The sequence below is a fragment of the Platalea leucorodia genome, assembly GCF_965183815.1.
Source record: "Platalea leucorodia genome assembly, chromosome: 6".
In the NCBI taxonomy this organism is placed as follows: domain Eukaryota; kingdom Metazoa; phylum Chordata; class Aves; order Pelecaniformes; family Threskiornithidae; genus Platalea; species Platalea leucorodia.
In genome coordinates, this window is record NC_138828.1 from 73,334,750 (window position 1) to 73,354,400 (window position 19,651).

General features: G+C 39.2%; 1 protein-coding gene across 1 annotated transcript in view; it reads right to left on the reverse strand.

The window, feature by feature from the left end:
• PPP2R2C (protein phosphatase 2 regulatory subunit Bgamma) overlaps positions 1–19,651 on the reverse strand; it is a gene marked incomplete at both ends in the record, with an annotated part of 198,319 nt that overhangs the window by 79,011 nt on the left and 99,657 nt on the right. The window contains 3 exon segments of the mRNA XM_082316372.1: positions 19,482–19,532; positions 19,535–19,594; positions 19,597–19,632. Coding sequence (XP_082172498.1) covers positions 19,482–19,532; positions 19,535–19,594; positions 19,597–19,632 — 147 coding nt within the window.

Genomic DNA, 19,651 nt, shown 5'->3' on the forward strand with positions numbered 1-19,651 from the left:
TTACTTAATGCACAAATTAGAAAAACATTTGGTAGTGATTTAGAGAATATAGGCTGCACTGGAGAAATATTAGTAAATTCTTCACAACAACAAAGAGCAAGTGAAAGCTGCAGAGATAATTTATGTGAATCTCCAAAGTCATTTTAATAGTATCTCTCATAAAAAATTAATCTGCAAAAGTTAGCAAGCATGACACAGAGGAGGAGAACCAGTGGGCTGGATAGAAGTTGGCTGAGGGATAAAAGGGAAAGTTTGCCAGCCACGAAAATGAGGACTCTCTTTGCATTTTAAAATTGAATCGTCTGCTTTTTCATCCAGTGCTACAGACTTATATTACAAGGAAAAAAAGAAGCAGAAAGACCTCCCTACAAGCCTATGAAGCAACACGGATTGTTACTTTAAAAAGAACAAAACCAAACCCACATACAATAAAGCAGAAAAAAATTCAACAAAAAGCAACAACATTTATGGTTACATTCTGTCACTCCAGAAGAGAGACTTCAAGGAGGGGGCAGAAACCTGTGTAATAGAGGCCATAAAGCAGGATTTTAAATTAACTGAGAGTTCAGCCAACCCTGACAACTTAAACAGAAGGTACCAAATCTGTCCGTTTCCTTCACTGGAGCTGTGCTATTCAGTTCGCATGAGAATCTCGACCAATGTCAATGTCATTTTGGCATAAAGGATAATAATAATTGTATTTATGGTCTATCCCTCCAAGGCAGCGTGCAAGATCACTCAAGCAAGTTAAAATACGCCATAATACATGAAAATATTTAATGTATGTTAAACCTGTACTTACTATTTTTCACCCCAGCAGAAAATTTGCAGCCACTGTAAAGCAATATAGCGTTTTGTCTTATGCCATTTTATTGATGCAACCACACAAGTGCATTGCTCGTTAATGTAACAAGAGGAGTAGCTAAGCACACTTGCTTACCTCCCCACACTGCTGCTAATTACTCAAGGGCCAGCCTTCACCTTTGTTATTCTCTCCCTGACTCTCAGCTCTTCGGTCCCAGCTGCCTGGTAGTAATTTGAACCTCAAGATACCGATACGGAAAGAAATATTGTGATGCCACAAAGTGCCACACTCCAGCGAGACCAGGGACTCAGAGCAGGACGACCAGCAGTGCAATTGGTGTTGAATGGTTGGGGGAGCATTTGGTACGGGATATGCTTAGAGCCTGCTGTGGTGGTATTACAGATCCTGTCGGCAGATTGTCCATCGCTGCCCGGAGTGGGGGCTCAGTTGACAGCAGGGACGCCGAAAGTCCCAGTCCAGCTTTGCCTCTCACCTGGTAGAAAGCCAGTGAAGAGGTAGAAGCCTGGTAGAAATTGGAACCAGTGCCTTCAGACTCCCCTAGGCTAAGTCTGAAACCAAATTGTCTCAGTTCCCAAGTTGCCTCAACATGGCTAATGCATAAAAAAGGACTCAGCCCTTCTCCTGCCATTTTCTCCCTCTCTTCTACAGCATTACCGAACCAGGTGAACACACAAGGCAGCTCCACACAGAGCTCAGCACAAGCTCAGGGAATTCAGTGAGAATCTGAACGCATCTACAGCTCAGGACCCTCCACAGATTCAGTCAGAGTTTGAGTCCACCTCAACCAGAATTAAGTCAGAATTGGGTGACTTTAAGCCAAGGCACTTCTGACTTGCATACTTAAGCACTCGGGGATCTTGTGTTTCAAAACAGAAGCAGCACCAACTTTTTTTAGAAACCTCTACAGGCCATGTGGTACTTGAGAACAGAAATTCCCATTCGCCGAGATTTAGACAACTAGTATAGACCCGTTAACCATGTCTGCACTGAAGAGGACTGAAAAGTGATACATCAGCCAGGACTTTGCAATCCTGGAAGCCACAGGGCAGAAGGTGATCTTTTGGGGATGCACAACTGACTCACAAACTCCCCTCTCCATACTTCACACGGCATGAAGGTTGCCGCTACCCAGATGAGAAGGCAAGGCTGCTGCTACCACCTTACACACTGAGAGTCTTTGCCAGATGTTTACAACTCTTGAAGTGCAGTACGAGCAGCCAGGCTGGGACCTGGCTGGCTGGCAGAGTTTGCCACAGTAACCTTCACTGCTGTAGTCTGTACACTACCTATTACAACTATGAATAGTCCTGGACAACCTAAAAAATCAAGGAAATGGTCAAAACATGGTGATAAGCATTCTTGTTCAAACTGTTATTTTCAACATTGAGGAAGTAGCTATAGCTTTTATAAACATCAACATGAAGATGTAGATTCCTTAGGGTGATCCAGGGAAGGTTTAGGTTGGATATTAGGAAAAACTTCTTCACCAAAAGGGCAGTCAGGCACTGGACCAGGCTGCCCAGGGAAGTGGTTGAGTCCCCATCCCTGGAGGTATTTAAAAGACGGATAGACGTGGTGCTTGAGGACATGGTTTAGTAGTGGACTTGGCAGTGCTGGGTTAACGGTTGGACTTGATGATCTTACAGGTCTTTTCCAACCTAAACAATTCTATGATTCTAAGTTCATGTCTTGCCTGGAATGGTGAAAGAGTAATACATAGGGTATAATCCTGGATTTATAAGAATTTTGAACTGAACAGGTAGAGAATTAAGCTCACGGCAATTTTAACATCCTCCAACTCTGGTAACTGCAAATAAAGGAAATCTCTCTGGAGCTATCCTGGGCAGCACATTGGGTTTGTTAGTGTGAAAGCAAGGTATTAAGAGCGAGGACAGCAGCCTCTCTTATTTCTTACAGAACAAACTCTAGATGAACAACATGCCATGGTTCATGTACCACAGAAAACACCATGGTCTTCTGGGTTTACAATCAAACCCCTTTTCAAAGTCGAAAGCTGTGAACTAATTTATGGCCCCAGCTCACTTGTACTTGCTATTACGACAAAACATAAAGCCAGTACAGCTGATACCTGGCTTCACAGTAAAGGCTTTTCACAGCCCTAACTAAAAAGCCTTTTTCCACCCTTACTGGTAGTACAATAGATCTTATTCAATAATTAAACCTAGATTCCCCCTTCTTGCTGTTGTTGACAACAATTGCAGGTGATGGAAACAACAGGTGTTTTGTTTTTCCCGGGATTCTGAAAAATTAGGGGTTGGTGAACCAAGGAGTCCTCCGCTTGCTTGTGTACCATAAAAATAAACCTTGGTCTGCAAAAGCCAGATCTGTATCATATGCATTGCTTCAGAGTGCAACCGATTGGAGACATTTTTACTCTGGTCTGTAACCTGACAATAGAGTGCAGAGCAGAATAAAGCGATAGACTTGGAAAAGCTATTTATAGTGCATATGCCCCGAGGAGATACAGCTAATAACTAATTCATTTCACATCACACATTTGAATGCGATATGAAAACTTCCCAGTTTCTTATCAGCACAGGAGAAAAGACCCCACTGTGGCTTTCTTTAAAATAATTAAGGATTCTTTACCAAAACATTTTAATCAAACTTAGTCTCCACAGCAGTCTTTTCTTTCCCTGCCTTATATCTGTTTCCTTAAGAGGTCTGTGCCTATTAAAGTTTTGACAAAAGCGTTTCAAAACATAGCAGTTTCCCAAGCTATTAAAAACGACGCTCATTTTCCTTGATAACACATTTGTTTATCAAATAGTTTTCTACAAATTGGCTTAAAATCCAATATATTATCAGTCGTATCAACAGAAAACAAATGGAACAATGTGCTAAAAAAATCAGTGAGCAATGCAACTGTAATATCTGCATATGAGGAGGTTTTGGGCCGGTTTAGTTTTCTGTTGTAGGGAAACCAGATCAACTAAGTATTATTCTATTATTATTATTCTAGTATTATCTATTATTATTATTCCATGAGTCCATGGAATAATAATAATAGATAATAATAGATAGCTGAATATTTTATTGCAAATTATTAAGAATTAAACAACAGACAAGAAAGAAAGATAGGGATTTGTAGCACTTGAGATACATCAATAACAACATTGAGCTTCCCTTCTGCTGCTACTGCGGCAGAAACAAAGCAGCAAGCAGACACAATGCTCAGTGCCATGATAGCCGCCTAATTTCTCCACACCCACAATTTTTGTTTTCTTTTTTTCGTCTTCCACATGCTGACACCAGGTGTTATAACAGCTTGACTTCAATGGCAGTGTCCTAAGAACAGTGTGGTTTCAGCAAATACTGGTGCCAAAGCTGTATCATAAATAAACCGGTAGGGGATGCTGCAAGGAGCCCCAGCTGGTACTCCACAGGAGCTGCGACTGTCATGGGGCTGTGCTAACTGTGACAGAAAAATAAGGGTCCTTGTGAACGAAAAAAACCAAACCAAACCCAACAAAACCCACCAACACCATAGACTATCCTACAGCTCAAAGACTTAGCAAACAATGACCCACTATTTAACCTAGGCCTTCTGTTACTTTATAATTAAAAGGCAAGGGTTTTTTTAACAGATTTTATGCTTAAATTGTCACTTATTGCTATATGAAACAATGTGAATTAACTCCACCAATTTGTAATCCAGTGCCCCTAGGGCCCCTAGTTTTTACTGAGTAGCATGACGACATCCTAATTTTACTTTTACCACAGGAGAAGCAGCATGAAAATGATTTAGAACACACGTTAAACATAAACCATAACTAGATATTGTGAGCTTACATAGTCATTTATTTATGTTATAGATTCAGTGATAATGCTAGGAAACACAGGGAAGAACACATACGTACACACCCTAGTGACTTAAACATAACTGCCTTTCCATTTAGCAATCTGGTATCAAAAGTAGTTACCTTACAGACGGAATGCTTGTTTTAAAGTGTATCAGTCATAAAGTTTAATGGGTAAAACCTGGATAAACCTATTCTAAATTCCTAATTAAATTTAACAGAAAGAATGCAGATCTCCTTCAATAACCCTTCAGGCCTTTTAGGGTTTGGGGTTTTTTCCCCTTTAGCAGAATATTCTGACAGCATTAGGAAGTACTGCTCAGTGAGAGCTGAACGCCTATTGCCAGAATCAGACCCTTTTTAGACTGTAAAGGGATACACTACTTAGTGTGTGCGTGCATTGATTTTATTTAGGAAATGGAGAGGAGTCGATCTGAGATTTGCTCATTTTTAGGTTAGGGGAGGGCTTCTGGGTGGTTTTTTTTGTTCTGTTTTCACTTTTGCTGTTCATTTCTTTATATTTACTGTATTACATGTTTATTGGCCATGTCCTTTAGTCTAAATCATTGTATTAATCAGAAAAGAAATATGTCCCCACTGCAGAGCAATTGAGCAACAATATATTAATGACTAAGATTATTAAGGCAAGCTATCTAAATTATACTGGCAAAAAGGAGATAACAAAAAGTTGCAAAGTGTAGTTATAAGAGGGCTTAAAAATAACTACTAAATAAAATAGCATCAGCTGCCTACTTTTTCAGATTTTAGTCTGAGCTAGAATATGTCCAGACTACATGCTACACAAGAACATGCAAAGACTCTACACAACTTCTGGAGACAAAAATGAGCTTAGCTGTTTAGATTTCTAAATATATTAAGACAAGGGTACAACATCACCTGTTGAAGTGATTGCCACTTTTTAAGCTTTGCTCACACAGTATTTAAAACTTTGAAGAGCAAATGTGCTACCTAGTCATTACACTGACTCTTTAATCATGACTTCTCCCACCCGCCAAGTGACAGATGACTTTTTTTTAAGCTAATATTTAAAGTAATCTTCATTAATTGCTGCCCCAATGTAAACTTGCTAATGGCTTCATTACACAAACAGGTGAAGAAATAAAACCCAAACAGAAAAGAAGAAAATACTAAAATGAAATAACTAATACTAGTTTTGGATATAAGCTTTTCTGTGGTTTCTTCAAAGGTCAGAATTATCTGTTTTCCCAAGGAGATTCCAAGTATTTCACTTTTCTAACAAAGAAACAGTGCATAAGTAAGTTGCAAGAAATGTAAGTTCGTTAGTTATTAAACTTGTACATTTTAATGGCAAAAAACCATAGCACTGCATAATCAAAGGCACATGACAGCACATCAGGTTTTTGGAATCTTTGATTACGCAGTATGAGACTGCTCACGTTAGCACCATCTCCATAATACAGAAAAGTGAAAATAGCTTTTGAAAGAACAAGAAGAGAAGGCTAAGAAGTGATCTCCTGAAGTGTATTTATAACCACTGCCCTGCAAGGGAAGGCGGTTACCGATCATCCTGTCTCCCTACGATGTACCAGCACAGGGTCCTGATGTGCCAGTACATCAGCTTGTCAGAGGCAGCTAGAGCAGCATTAAATAGCAGCGCAGCGAGCGAGAGTTCAATGATGTTACAGTGCTGAGCGTACATAAAAGTTCATATCAGTATGCTGCTGCTGAAGAACCATCACATTAGCTGCTAACCACGTTTGTTGCGTTTTTAGATGGGAATGCAGTGAGATAAAATGAACCACTACAAAAGCAAACACCATGCAACACTATTATATTCACTCCTCGTATAGAACAGGGCAGAATAACAACAGTCCTCTCGCCTGCCCATTGGTGTGAGGAACTGAAGCCTCATTTGGAAACCGTCCACTGTGCCAAAGTCATGCTCTTGCCATGAATTTCAATGAGATTTAAAGATCTGCTTATATCTGTTTTTCTGCCGTACCTCCCACCATGTTTCCCACTCTGCACCGTTTTGTCAATGCAGCAAATCCATTAAGCCCATTGGTTGTGGACACCTCTGACTATATGGACTGCTCTTTCTAAATGGATCAGATTTACCTTCTGTATTAAATCCATTACTCTTAATAAACTGCTTTATCTCCATAGAATCCCTTTTAATTGTTGAAAATCCAAACTAACTTTTCTCTCCTTATGTTGTAAGGTCTCTCTGCCTTAGTATATGCTTATCAGACTAGCACAACCAGTCCTCTCTAAAACTAACTTAGAGATTTCTTCCACTGAACACTTCAAATCTGCATCCTCTTCTACTTGCTTCCGATGATATTCGTCCTCAGCCCTTTGTGCTGAACAGTTGGAGGTGATAAGATGCTCTATATATCATCATGCTCCAACTCAAACTAGTATCTAGCTGGAGCATCTTGAGTTCTATTAAAAAGTTTAGTTATATATGAAGACCTTTCAAATAAAGGGAAAACTTTTGAGTCAAGCTCTCAAAAACAATGATAGAGGCAACTCATTTGCCATGACTATTTTTTCAAGATACATTTTCCATAGGTTTAATTAATTCATTGAGTGACTACTCAGCTAAAGTAAAATTAGCTTGTGATTATACAGCTGAACACAAAAGCAGCTGACAAAAACCAATGTGAGCAAATTTCCAACTTTTCCTGACTTTTGGGTACTTGACTTCATTAAACATGTTTTTCATTTAACGTTAAAAATGTCCCTGGGTCTCAGGTATTTCTAAATTCTGTAATTAGTGACTATTAAATCCCTTTCATTTATTAGCTGGATTTTAAAACTATCTTCAGCATTTTACTACTGTTATAGTAGTAGCTATACAAACAGGAATCTGTCCTCCCACAACAGCCCCAGTCTTGCTGCAGTGTGTGGTTAAGGAGAGCCTGAGCCATCCTCTCTTCTCTCTGTTATCGGGGCTGGAGGATAGCCTGTCCACATCCAGCACTTCCACAGCAGGCATTAAACTCCAGAGCCTTATGCCAAAGCCCATGGTTAGCTTCAGTTTCCTTTGCCAGCTCCCAGATATTTCCAATGTGGTGTCCACTGTTTCTCTTGTAGCAGAAGGAACCTCTCTCAAGGCCTTTCCTGTTCAGAAATTATTTTGTTGGCAGTCAGAATTTTCCGAAGGATTGTAAATAAAGAGAGGAGCACGATACTTTATAACCTAAAATCATCATGAAATAACACCAGAATTTCCTAGAACAAAGAAAATTAATTTACCTCACCCAAGCGCTTTAACCTGCCAAATGCTGAATAGATAGATATACAATAGATATCGAGACTTATCACAAAACCCTGGTGGTGGACAAGGAAGGGAAGCATTTCACACAGACCTCTACAGGCCAGCTGAATGTCATCATAGGCACTATCAAAACTCAGCAGACAAAGATGTACTCATCTTCCTGCTCCACTAATGATACACACAGAAAATTACCAATTATCTGTATGCCAAAGGTGTGACCTGTTGCTGTCAATTTAAAAGATAGACATATTCTTCAATTATTTGCTGTATTGTACTAATTAAACAGGAGAATTATAGGAACCTTTCATTAACCTCTCAGCAAGTACATATATTTTAAAAGAATTATACTCAAAAAGAGAGCCATCTGTAGACCAACTCTGCAAGGCTGAACACCAGTGGCATTCATTCCTTAAATCTAATGTTCTTTTGCCACACAACAGAAAACAGATTTTATGTAGAAACTTCAAAGCCATATGCAACTCACAAATTGTGTGTGACCTACAGACTTCTTTATTGTGGCCAGCTGATGATTTAGGCTATGGTTGGTATAGGATCTCCCTTAGCAAGACCTGGACATTCACAAGGGGCCAAATGTGCCAGCCAATCTGAGCTTGCAGCCATCCATTCCAGACCCCAGATGCTTTCCCAAGTATTTTGTGCACTAGGGAGAAGACACTGGAAGGTTTGATATCTTGACACAGCACCAAGACAAGGATAAAGCTCAACATTTGAAGGTGGAGGCAGCAAACAGCCACAGCCCAACATGCAGCATGAAGGAACCGAGAAGACACACAGAGGAACCATTCCCCCCATCTTTGGCCACAAGAAAAGACAGCTCTGAAGTCTTCCAACTCAATATCTAAACCGTGTAAAAATCAAATAGCCTCTGTGCAATTGGATTAATAGTCAACCAATGTCATGCTCAAGTAAGACAAAAAAAAATGCTTAATCAGTCTTAATTTTTAGATGTCATGGACGATCCAAGCAGAGCAATATATTCTATTGGATACCAAAGTCTTTTAAAATGTGAACCAACACCACCACTCCAAAAGCACCTTGAAACTGGTAACGTTCTGTGTTATTAAAGCTATCTCTCCTTTAGTTCAGAAGAGACACAGGTAGGAGACAGAAGATTTTCCCATCTAAAACAAAAGCAAAGAGAAGTTCTGACCTCAGAAAGCAGGCCAGTTGGCACTGAGATTGCTTGCCCATTCCAACAGCCAGCTGAGATACCAAAGCAGATATAAAGAAACCTAATTATTAACTATCATTTAGAATAGTACTTTATTGATCTATTTTTCCTTTTGATGATACAGCTGTTATTTTGTAGTCAAAAATCTATGCTTTGTTAGAACATAGTCTTTTCATTTTATGATTGCTGAGCATATGAAATAAATAGAAAATATATGTCAAAAAGGAAGTAGAGTTTTGTTTTAGGTTTTCACTTTTTTCTTTTCCATGGGTAGTAAAACCAAATAAAGTTGTGCTGCCAACAGTCCCACTGTCTACCTGCCACTGAAGGCAAGTTTGTAAATCTCAGGCGAGGCTAAGTTTCCCACCAAGCTGCAGACTCGTAAGGAGCTGGCAACATCAAATGCCAGAGCCAGGCCAGAAGTCTCTTTCAATTAATTTTTTTTGAGAGTACTGATGAAAAGATAGTCCACAACAATGGGGACAAACCGTACTGTCACAACTACCCAAAAAGCAACAGAATCAAGAGTCAAATGAGATCAAAAACGGTTAGTATACATGACTGTACCTTGGTCTATCATTTGGAAGATATAATTTATCAGTGCAAGCAGTGCAGCTTGTCTACTATATTTAGGGCTAAACCCAGATGGATTCAGTCAAGGAAATCTGAGGATTCTAGATGCCACCAGAGTCGCCTTGCGCACAAGCTTCCTTATAGCCTTCCCTAAAAAACAAAGAAATTCAAGACAAAAAAAAAGGTGAAAACTTTCCTCATCTAAGGATAATTTTTCAAGCAGGAACAAAACTGTTGACCCTGTAAGCAAGCAAGCACCTTGTTCTCCCAATCACTTTCAAGAGCAGAAAAATACTTCCTCAGCGGACATTCCCAGACTCACCAGAGTGTAAGTCACAAGCTGCAGCCCAGATCTTTCTAGCTCCTATATTCATTTCCATCAGTGTAATTAGCTGAGACTCAAGAGAGTTTCCTCTCTCATACTTCCAAAGTAGATACTATTTTTAGAATTAGCAGGGAGGTGCTGATAGTTCAGTCCTGATCTAAGTCATTGAAATAATTAAGTACCTTGAAAATTCCTTAGTGTGAAACCCATTCTACAGCTGTTGAAGGGATTCAACTCGGATTAATCAGTTTGCCCTCCATCAAGAACAGTTCAACAGAATGCTTGTTGAAGCAGGGTTTTAAGAAGCATTAACTGCTTCAGTCAATAAAATTTAAAATGGACCCCAGAAAATCAGTCTACAGGATCTAGAGAAGAGGTGCTTTTTCCCTTTTAAAGGGAGGCTCTTCCTAACGAAAAATGAAAAAGTGACAAGGAAAAAAAACAAAATCACACAAGCATAAAATAAAATGCTCTATTTCAGAGAAATAAACTGTATTTCTGTCATCAGAACATAAGGAGAGGAAGTTAAGGAACCCATTTTATATTAATACTGGTATTCAAAGAAGAGCAGCCCAAACTATCAACGCCTCATCCCAGGTCTGTACAGCATCAAAGAGAAAAACCTCATGGATCTCTGTGGAAATATATTCTCCATTTTAATTTGTATCTTTCACTTTTCTTCAAAAGCCTTTCTTTTCTAGAAGACACATTGGAAAGCAAATACATACAAGTACTGTAGGAAAAAAAAAACTATTATACATGCCAGGATGATTTCAATGCTTATTTACCCATGCTTATATTTAAATTTGCAGAGCTTTGAAATTCATAAAAATGAAGTGCTGTATCAAAGCAGTCCTTTTTATGAAGGCATTTGTCATTATGTGAATCTAGTCCAGACAGCAGCAATCCATTCAAGTTAGTTACTCAGGTGTGTATCTGCACACATCCTACTCATGAGAGAGTTTTCTTTCTACTTATATTTGCACTATTAAAAGTAGTACTTTTAATAAATGGTGAATCTGAATCAAGCCCACAGGACTCATTTGGTGGAAACGGGGCAAGTCCTCTGGGTATGTAGACCATCATATCTCTATTAGAATTTCCAAAAGCAGTGGAGCTATGATACCTACACCAGTAGGGGACTGGTGTATATCACTACTTGCAAAGATCAAGTATAAGCAGTGAAGAAGTACCAGTATGTGCATACAACATGTGAAAGGTAAGTAAAGCGACATGTAGCAAGCCATGTCTTTGAACAACAGATCAGTGCACAGAGTATTTTTTATATAACCAAATTTAAACACACTTCCCATCTCTTACATTGCACTTTCCTTAAAAAGGCAGAGCTCTACTAAATGGAATCCCATCCCTTATGACTTGCCTTACAAGCTGGGTGGCAAATAGACAAGGGCAGTTATTAGTCAAGGGCAATTTCTAAGTGAAGTCATATAGGAATATACATGTACTTCAGCTGTGATCCCGAAAACTACTAAAATTAACATCTTGTATAGATGCTTTTGCAAAAGCATTAAAATGCAAGGCCACTCCAGAAAATACTTTCAAGAGCTTGAATAGTCTTGTCCCCTTTCTGCCTTAAGAATTTTAGATGCTCAACACTTTTAAAATTATATGATCAATGACTGTGGTGCTTGAATAAAGAATAAGTTAATTTATCTCTAGATCACCTATGCCATCACTGGAAGACCTCATCTAACCATTTATTTGCAGTAGACAACTATAGGAGAACTCTGGCAAGTCGCATTTGTGTCATTTCACTAGGAGTCATTTGTTGAGATTTTTCACTTTTACATTTCAAACCACCATCCCTTAATAAACTCACTATATCCCCATCATTGAGTGAAAACCCAGACTAAACATATTAATTGTCAGTTAAATACTGGCAATGTGCTTATGAGCATTTCGATTTCATAATCACCTTCAGGACGATTTCCACAGTATTTTTAATATCCACAATGGTTACAAATTAGCATTACTTTTCATAAGTGCCCTCTATATATTTTGAATGCAAGCCACCAAAGAGCTATGTCCAAGAACAACTCTCATTCTTTGCTCTCCCTCATGTATTTACAAATTTATCTCTAAATGAAGATAAGAACCAACATAAAATATCCCACATTTATTATAGTGCAAAAATATCTGCTATACTCTAATGACAATAATGCCAGAATGACTGCTGGTCATTCGTACATATCTTGTAACTTCATAAATAGCTCTTAAAAATAAGTTAAAGAACAATAATAAACAATGAAAAACTCATCTAACAATAAAAAGCTCATCTGAAAACATCAGAAGATAAACATCAGTGAACTGGGCCATTAAAATCGTGTTTGTAAAAAGAGGACATGCTTAAAAACTGTATCTCCTGGATGTATGTTTTTTATGTTCTCAGACATCCAGTGGCAACTAACAAACATGAAACTCCACATACATTAAATTTGGCCATCCAAAACCATAAACTCTAAAAAAATCTCTTGATCCATCCAGATTTTTCTAAGGTTTTCATTTCACTGAAAAACGTGGGAGTTGGTCCCATAAGTATGTGTTTAAAGCACAGATTTGACATAAATAATAATTAATAATTGACCTAAAACGACTGCAGCCTGTTTAGCTAAACAGTCAATGGGGAGCTCTCCACGTTCCACTTATTAGGATGCAGGAACCCCAGTGCAATAAATTAAGACTTACTGCTTACTAAAAACAAGGAAGAGTTTTACTCTTCCTTTTAGTTTGCTGTGACAAGTCTTTTTTGCTCTGCTTCTATTTTTTTTTTTTTGGTACTACCTTAGAAGGTGGATTTTTCATTCTTTTTGATGAGCTGATGCACATCATCCTCTTGATGTCTTGCAAAGTCATGTACCAGATGCTTAGAAACCTGTATTTCCTGGACATCACAGCTGACTGCTTTACTATTCTGGTGGCATGTACACAGCATGCTGAGGTTTACCTGGATGTCCAGTGACAATGAGGAATTCAAACACTGAAATGGAGCTATTACAGAGGTGGAAAAGTTCATGCTCTTTATCAGCATCATTTAAAGCCTCTCCCAAGATTCACCTTCCTCATTCAGTTACTATTCTTAGTCAAACCCTTGATAACTAGGAGGTGATTTTGTTCATACTCAGTGAGAGCTGAGATATCATTACTCACTGTCAGCATTTTAGTCCACAGTGGGACATTATTACCAGCATATAGAAAAAGAAGGGGTACCACATAAGGCTCTGGGAAAGAAAATGAAAGCTCTCGTGACACTTCTGGGAGTAATAAGCAAAGGTTTCTGCAGCAGATCCCGCTATCCACTGGGAAAGGATTGTGCCACTGTATTGTACAGAGCACACAGACAAAAAGCATTCCTAGAGTAAATCTTTACTTTTTTTGTCTAGTTATTTCCAAATTCAAATATGTGCTTTCACATGCCTATTGTTATCAGTTGCACTGTCTAGATTTTGATGGCCTTTTAGTATGTAGCACTGTCTTTTACAAGTGTGATTCCTAGTGATTTCTAAATTGAAAGGTAAAAGTTTTATTTGTGGTATAGCCATGACTTCTGAAAGAAGTTGTTTTGTACAAAAGAAGCAGAATCTTTTATTTGTCCTGCTGATACAGTTGCAGACAGGATGGGGAAGAGAACAACCTTGCCTTCAAACAGACAAGAGCTTCTTAAAACCTGCAGAAGACCCACAAAAGTCTGTCCTCCCTTTTTGGATAGTCCATCTATCAGAATATACCTCTCTGCAAATACCTTGTCTTTCTTTTATCCTTGGATCCCTGCAGCTACATATAAGCACCATTATGACTTTAAAGTCCTTCTACATTACCTAGCAGTCTTCCAGAATTTTCCGATTAGCCAAACAGCAACACTAAAATTGAGAAGACAAGCAGCAGAGTCTGGTAATCTTCCACTAGCAAATAATATTGTGTCAGAAACATACTACAAATACTAACACAACAAAAAACAATAAAAACCAGCCACAGAATTAAAATACCTGGTATTTTTTTAGCTGGAAACTACTGATGCCTTTGGGGTGATAAAATAACAGAGAAATTAGTCCAGCGATTCTGTTTTTATTATCATCCTGAAAAAGGACTACTGATATTACCACCATTACTAGCATTTAGTTACACATTAGAATATATACCGTAAACACAGACCATGATAAATATTTTCTTGACACTCAAATTCTGCTGTTCTCCCAACCTCTATAGATTTTTAAGCCAACAATAGCTGCTCTTTTGATTACAGCTCTAGCCTGTGTGACCGATTTCTTATTCTGGGCTGAATCATCACAAAAGCAAGCGGATTGGTTAAAAAAAAAAAAAAGCTGAATACCATAGCAACTGCCTCACAGCCTTGCTAACGTGCAGGAAGATTTTTCACTTGAACAAGAGCTACAAGTGAAAACAGCAGGCCAAAAGCAGAGCTGGTGTAACATCAACAACGCAACAGAACCACAAAAGTTGCTTAACTCTTCCCCAGTCTCTTCCCCATCATACCTTTTGGGCAGCAGCAAATCTTCAGGTTCTTATTAAAATGCAGTACAGGGAGCAAGGAAAAACGTGTGCTATGGTATTGATTCTGCATACATATCTAAACACTGTAGACTCTTTGCCAAAACAAACAGGATTAAATTTTGAAAAATCAAGTCACGGAAGCAGAAAAATAATAGAGCTGATCTTTAGTTTTAATTAATAATCATATCATTCCATAATTAAAAGGATTAAAAGTTTCTAAAGAAACACCTTGAAATATACTTAACTCTACATTGTCCAAGTTAGTGACTACTTTTAGGAACACGTCAAAGTAGCCAAGATATTGATAATAAAGACAATCATTTAATGACGATAACCTCTAAGAATTGCATCAAATCTATGAGGAATAGACTTGAAGCAGCATATTGCTCTGGAATAACAGTAAGAGTCCGTGTTGGGTTTACATGGCAAGGTTTTGGCAGGGGGGCTGCAGGGATGGCCTCTGTGAGAGAGACCTGGAGTTGCCCCCATGGCGGACAGAGCCAGTTCCAGCCAGCTCTAAGACAGACCCCACCGCTGGCCAGAGCTGAGCCCATCAGTGACACTAGTGGCACCTCTGTGATAATGTATTTAAGAACAGGTAAAAAAGCTTCGCAACAGCAGTCGTGAGAGAGGAGTGAGAACACGTGAGAGGAACAACTCTGCAGACACCAAAGTCAGTGAGGGAGGAGGGGCAGGAGGTGCTCCAGGTGCCAGAGCAGAAATTCCCTTGCAGCCCATGGAGGAGACCATGGTGATGCAGGTTGTCCTCCTGCAGCCTGTGAAGGACCACAATGGAGCAGATATCCACCTGCAGCCCACTGAGGACCCTACACCAGAGCACATGGAGATGTCCTGAAGGAAACTGCAGCCCATGGAGAGCCCACACTGGAGCAGGCTCCTGGCAGGACCTGTGGCCCATGGAGAGGAGCCCTCCCAGAAGCAGGTTTTCTGGCAAGAACTGTGGCTTGTGGGGGACCCATGCTGGAGCAATACATTCCTGATGGACTGCACCCCATGGAAAGGATCCATACTGGAGCAGTTCTTGAAGAACCGCAACCCGTGAGAAGGACCCACGTTGGAAAAATCTGTGAAGGACTGTATCCCCTGAGTGGGACCCTGCACTGGAGTAGGGGAACAGCATGAGGAGAAGGAGCAGCAGAGACAAAGTGTTATGGACTGACTGTAACCCTCATTCCTCATCCCCCTGTGCTGCTCAGGGGTGGCAGGAGGTGGCAGAAAAGTCAGGAAGGAACGAGTGAAATTGAGTCTGGGAAGAAAGGGGATGAGGGGAAGGTGGTTTTAGTGTGTTTTTTTTTTTTGTCACTAACCTACTATATTTTTAATTAGCAATAAATTAATCTTTCTGAAGCTGAGTCTGTTTTGTCTGTGACAGTAATTGATGAGTGATGTCCCTCTCCTTATCCTTTCATCTTATTTTCTTCCCCTGTCCTGTGGAGCAGGGGGAGTGAGAGAGCAGCTCGCTGGGCACCTGGCAGCCAGCCAAGGTCACCCCACCACAGAGTTCTTTTGTCTGAGGAAAGCAGAAATCTCTCCTAGGCAACTGAAGCTATGAAGTCTTTGCTTTGAAGTAGATGTGCCCATCTGTTCTAGGTCAGCTATAACAGGTTTTCAGTGCATTGCACAGTGAAGAATTACAGTCCTGTCTCTTCTCCACCATGTTTGGGGTGGCTTGGACTCTGGAGACTCTATTCAACTGCATAACAGGGACCTTCACCGAGTTTGGCTTTATAGGCCAGGAGAAAAGTCAGCTCTGTTCTTCTTTGTGCATTACTTAAGAGGCACTCAAAACCTGCTATGAAGTAACATCAAGTCAACATGCCCGCAGTACAGCTACCTAAACTGCTTTTAATATTAGGGGTAATTTTTAAACTAAAGAAGTCTGAGTTAACTCCACAGTATCAAATTTATTTACTTGATCTCTATAAGCATCGTTCCTCAGCTTTTACTGGCCTTAAGGAATGCTATAAGCCACCCACATCTATGAAAATCCAAACACTTTTTTTCAGTTAAAACAAGGGGAAGAGCCTTACTTTGGGTTCCTGAATCTAAAAATAGTGGCCTGATTTTCTACTAATAAAATAATGAACTATGGGGTAATGTTTTTGGTAATATTATTTTTTTGGATCTGACAAGAAATGGCCACAAAATTCTTAAGGTCTTTTGACCCTCAAACTCATGCAGTCTCACTGGGAGTTTATGGTCCCAGGAAACTCTTCCATCAGAGACCACAGACCTTGAATTAACAAAACATACTATGGTTTTTGGAGGTGATTTCATTGTACTCGTAAAATGCTTGACATGTTCTATTCGTGTTGCTGAAAATGGGCATGTTTCTGTTTTGTCTCAGGTGTCTTATATATCATAATTCAGACATCAAATCAGCCTAATTGTAACCATACATTTGTGCTTGATATGTACATATCTCAAAGTATAATACATAGGGTGCATACAAACTTTGTTATACACCACTGAGAACTATGTGCCCATCTCAGAAAGTATGCATGTCCTTGATCTTCCAAAAGATATTTGCTTTATTTTAAAGTCACATTTTTATTTCAATCACATTCTGTAAAACAGTGCAAAATTCCCTATAGTTTGGCTCCATGAACAGCATATACTTATCATTTTGGCACCTCAAGTAGAAGTGGGAAAAGCAGGACAAAGAGAATCCAAGAAACTTAGGAAAGCTACATTAAAAGTTTTAGTCGCCCTTGATTTTAAAACACAGGAGCTTCGAACGCTTCCCTTACTCATCAGATAGGAATGCTTGATGGGCCGATCATAACAGAGAGCTAGCTCTTGCCCACTCCTCATACTTTCAGAATGGGAATTTTTGTTGAGTTTGTTTTGATATACCTTTATTTAGTTTATAAGGGATGAAGCAAGGAATTTTTTTTACTTGAGCTGCTATTCAGCAATTCACATGAGAGAACATCACCTGTTTTCTGAAAAATGTGAAATGGTACTCTGTGGTTAGAATTACTCATGCAAGCACACTTTGTCCAAAAAAGTGCCGTACATACATGTACGACAGAGATACTGACATGCTGCTGTAAATATAGCCCTATCACATATATGATCAGATTTTGTTCTCATACCAGTAATTCTATTCAACTTATGTCAATGACAAGTTATTCTATTTCCCAAAACTAGTAAATTTGCTCTGAAGAGCTTATGATCTTAAGTCAGAATCCAAAAAGAAAGAGAGCAGGACAAGCCAGAAATATGGTTACCCATTCTGCGTACTTAAACACACACACTCACTCTTGCCTATATAAATGAGAAAAATGTACATCAAGGACAGTAATTTATTATAACAACAAAGGCCAGACTCAAGGAGGGCTGGGATACAAAATTGTCTTTGACCTCAGCTCTGAAAGAATTTTTCCATGCTCAAAGTGGCACGAAAGACATGACAAAGATGTAGTACTGCAGCAGAGATTCAGTGACTGAAGGACACAGCAGCAAGGCCAGAAAACTAGTGCTTGAGATAGGTTACAAAATGAAAAAGTAACCTAATCATTCACGGTCGTAATGATGGCTCCAGGTGTTTCAAAAACTTTGGGAGAGGGCAACACAAATGCTCAGAAAGTCAAAGAGAATGCTGCTACTCTATTACCCTTCATTCACCTAGCAGAAAGGCATTACTTGAGCACAAATATTTATATTGTTCTTGTCATAATATTTATATTGTTCTTGTCATAAAATTTATTACAACAAAATAGTTATTTCATAGACAGTATTATCAGGAATTTTAAAGGTAACTTGAACCATTAGGGTTTTTTGTCTTTAAAAAAAAGAGTAAACTGTTTAAGGATACATCTGCATGTTAGTCCAACTGTCTGGAAGCAACTCATTAATGAGAAGGAAACTCAGTGGTAACACAGTAGAAACTGCTCCTCCTAGTACATAGTACTGCTGATACAGATAGGGCCCAGGAAAAGTATTACAGAAGTATTAAACACAAAAGGGGGCATCTTAGCACAAGCACAGTATATTCAGAGAAAAAACAATCTGCCTGGTTACAATCCAGTCACAGGAAAACACCCAAACCATCAAATAGATGTGCAGCACACCGAGTCTTTGTTATTACAACGTTCTAATGTCGAACCTCGTTCTTTCCCAGAATATTTAGACTTCTGAGTTTAAAAGTGAGTTGACCTAGGCAGTTCAGGGTGTTCTGCAAACTAGATAAAGGTGTTTGATTAGTTAATCTCAGAAGAAGCTGTGTTAAACCAGGAATTTAAAACAGATGGACCTACCCAAAAACTCTGTCAAAGGTCCTCCGCGTTATATACAAAGAACAGAATCCCTGTAGAAGTATGTAATATTACCTCCTCTGAGAAGCTGTTCACCCCATTATGAAGATGATAAACCACAGCAATGAAGTTAGCTAATTTGCCCAAGGACACTTGTACAATTAGCAGCTAAGTAAAAACAAGAACTCTTCCTTTTAGGTCAATGAAAAGTCTCCATCTACACATGGGTCGCTAGTATAGAAGACAGAGTCAGTACCATTTCATCCCGTTTTCTGCAGCACAGTTAAAAAATACAAACAAAACAGATAGTGTGTGCAACACAGTTATTCAGTAGGTGAGAGACAGAAAAAGGAGAAACAAAGAAAGGAGAAAAGGCTACATGCCTTTAGTTTTATTGTAAGTATTTAGGGTTTGCATCATCTTTGGGACATCTCAGACTCTAAATAACAACATTTAGAGTGTGCAGTGTCTAGGTGTGCCACTTCCTCTAGGACACAGTTGTTTTCAAAAATTTTTATTCACTGCTTGTAAAGTGACATAATACAATCAATGAACTGTAGACATCTTTATCACATTTGCTCTTTGTGGCTTCCGAGGTCCATTGTTATAGGGGCTTCCTGTAACCAGCCATCTGGGATGAATGCAAAAATAAGTCATAGGCATCCTTACCTCCAAGTCCATCTCCAGAATCAACCTCATAGATGCTCTCGCCTTCCATGTTGTCTTTAGGATGCAGCAGAAAACAAGATCTTCCTTGAGTGATTTACTCAGGCTCCAGAAGGAAGCTGAATCCACCCACTCTGCAGCCAGCAGGTGATATCTTTCAAAGAAAAACATAA